Here is a 1895-nt window from a genome sequence, read left to right on the forward strand (position 1 = left end):
CTGCCAACTGGGTGATGCATTCACTGACCACATCCATGATGCATTCACTGACTACATCCACAATGCATTCACTGACCACATATATGATGCATTAACTGACCACATCCACGATGCATTCACTGACCACATATATGATGCATTAACTGACCACATCCACGATGCATTCACTGACCACACACAATATGCATTCACTGACCAGATCCACAATGCATTCACTGACCAGATCCACAATGCATTCACTGACCAGATCCACGATGCATTCACTGACCACATCCACGATGCATTCCTGACCACATCCATAATGCATTCACTGACCACACACAAGATGCATTCACTGACTACATAAATGATGCATTCACTGACTACATCCACGATTCATTCACTGACCACATATATGATGCATTCACTGACCACATCCACAATGCATTCACTAAACCACACACAAGATGCATTCACTGACCACATCCACGATGCATTCACTGACCACACACAAGATGCATTCACTGACCACATCCACNTTATTTTAGGCCAGATTTTAGATTCAAACTGAATGTTTGGGTCAGGCTGGATGGTGATTTTCTTTCTGCAAGCCTGGAGAGTTTTTACTGGTGTCTCACATGGCGATTCCCATTAGACAGATCCCTGGACCTGCCGCCCAGCCCGAGTTTACAATCAATATTATCCCATTAAACATCTGAGTCCAGGAACCATAGCAAGCCTCTGATCCTGTGCAAGGACCATCCAGTTTACCATTCTGCCAATGTATCTGCCCATTCCAAGCAGCAGAAATCCTGTTATCAGAAATCTAATTAAGTACATGTCTTCCATGTCCTCCACCGACAATATCAGACTCAAAGTCTTACATAAGTCCACAGTGTATCCATAGAAAAACAACCCGTCTGAACTTAAGGGTTCTCCCTTAGCATGTCTTCATGTCAAAAGCAGTGTATCCGTAGCATTGAGACCAGTTGACCAGTTTCATAATAAAAATAAATTCACACTTTTTGGAAGGAATGTAAAAAAAAAGGCTCCAAAAGAAAAGAAACTACTGAGGAAGTGGGCAGGAGATCTGATCCCATCTGGAACTACGCTTCTAGATTCAAACTGGGATTGAATGTCTTTTTATCAAAGCATATCTTGAGGTAAAACTGAGCAGCATTAAGAAATGGTTTCCATGGAGATGGCTCAGGGGATTTATATTCTTTATCATCCCCAGTTTTGCCTTAAAAATGGCTCCAGATTTCATTTTGTGTAGTCATGCTTTATACAGGGGCGCTGAAGATAATGACTCCATCTGTGCCGTTATAATAAACATTTATGTCGGATTGAAGGTTTCGATGTGTTAATGAGTTGTAGTGTCTAACATGTACTTGGTAATCTTCTACCCTGATTCTGTTGCTTTTAATGTCACCTGATGTCTGAGGTCATTTCTGAATTTCATCTTCATTATTGTCTGATATCAGTCTAGAAACGATTGCTAAGATTGGATTTGTTCTGTATTATAGGTGAACTACACTCAGCCTCTGGTGGCCGTGAAGTTCCTAAACGCCTCTCTGAACACTGACATCAACGTGGAATGTAAGGTGGTGTCCAACACCCTGCAGGCCGGCAGTGAAAGGGACAGGTTTGCAGGACGGGTTTCCTTCAAGCTGAGGATCAACAACCAATAAACTTAGAGATGCACAAAGACAGAATCCTTCACTGCAAACTCTGAAATGACTCTGACTGTTTACCTGCCAACTGGGTGATGCATTCACTGACCACATCCACAATGCATTCACTGACCACATAAATGATGTATTCACTGACTACATCCACAATGCATTCACTGACCACATAAATGATGTATTCACTGACTACATCCACAATGCATTAACTGACCACATCCATAATGC

The 1895-nt window shown here is 42.1% G+C and overlaps 1 protein-coding gene across 1 annotated transcript in view; it reads left to right on the top strand.

Moving 5' to 3' along the window:
• The window catches only part of LOC107105146 (sodium/potassium-transporting ATPase subunit beta-2-like), a 26026-nt gene extending 24325 nt beyond the window's left edge, over positions 1-1701 (top strand). The window contains exon 8 of the mRNA XM_015405266.1: positions 1506-1701. Coding sequence (XP_015260752.1) covers positions 1506-1670 — 165 coding nt within the window. The 3' untranslated portion in view covers positions 1671-1701. The remainder of the gene's footprint in view (positions 1-1505) is intronic.
• The last annotated feature ends 194 nt before the right edge of the window (positions 1702-1895 follow it).

The sequence above is a fragment of the Cyprinodon variegatus genome, unplaced genomic scaffold (genome assembly GCF_000732505.1).
Source record: "Cyprinodon variegatus isolate N-32 unplaced genomic scaffold, C_variegatus-1.0 Scaffold2095, whole genome shotgun sequence".
NCBI lineage: Eukaryota > Metazoa > Chordata > Actinopteri > Cyprinodontiformes > Cyprinodontidae > Cyprinodon > Cyprinodon variegatus.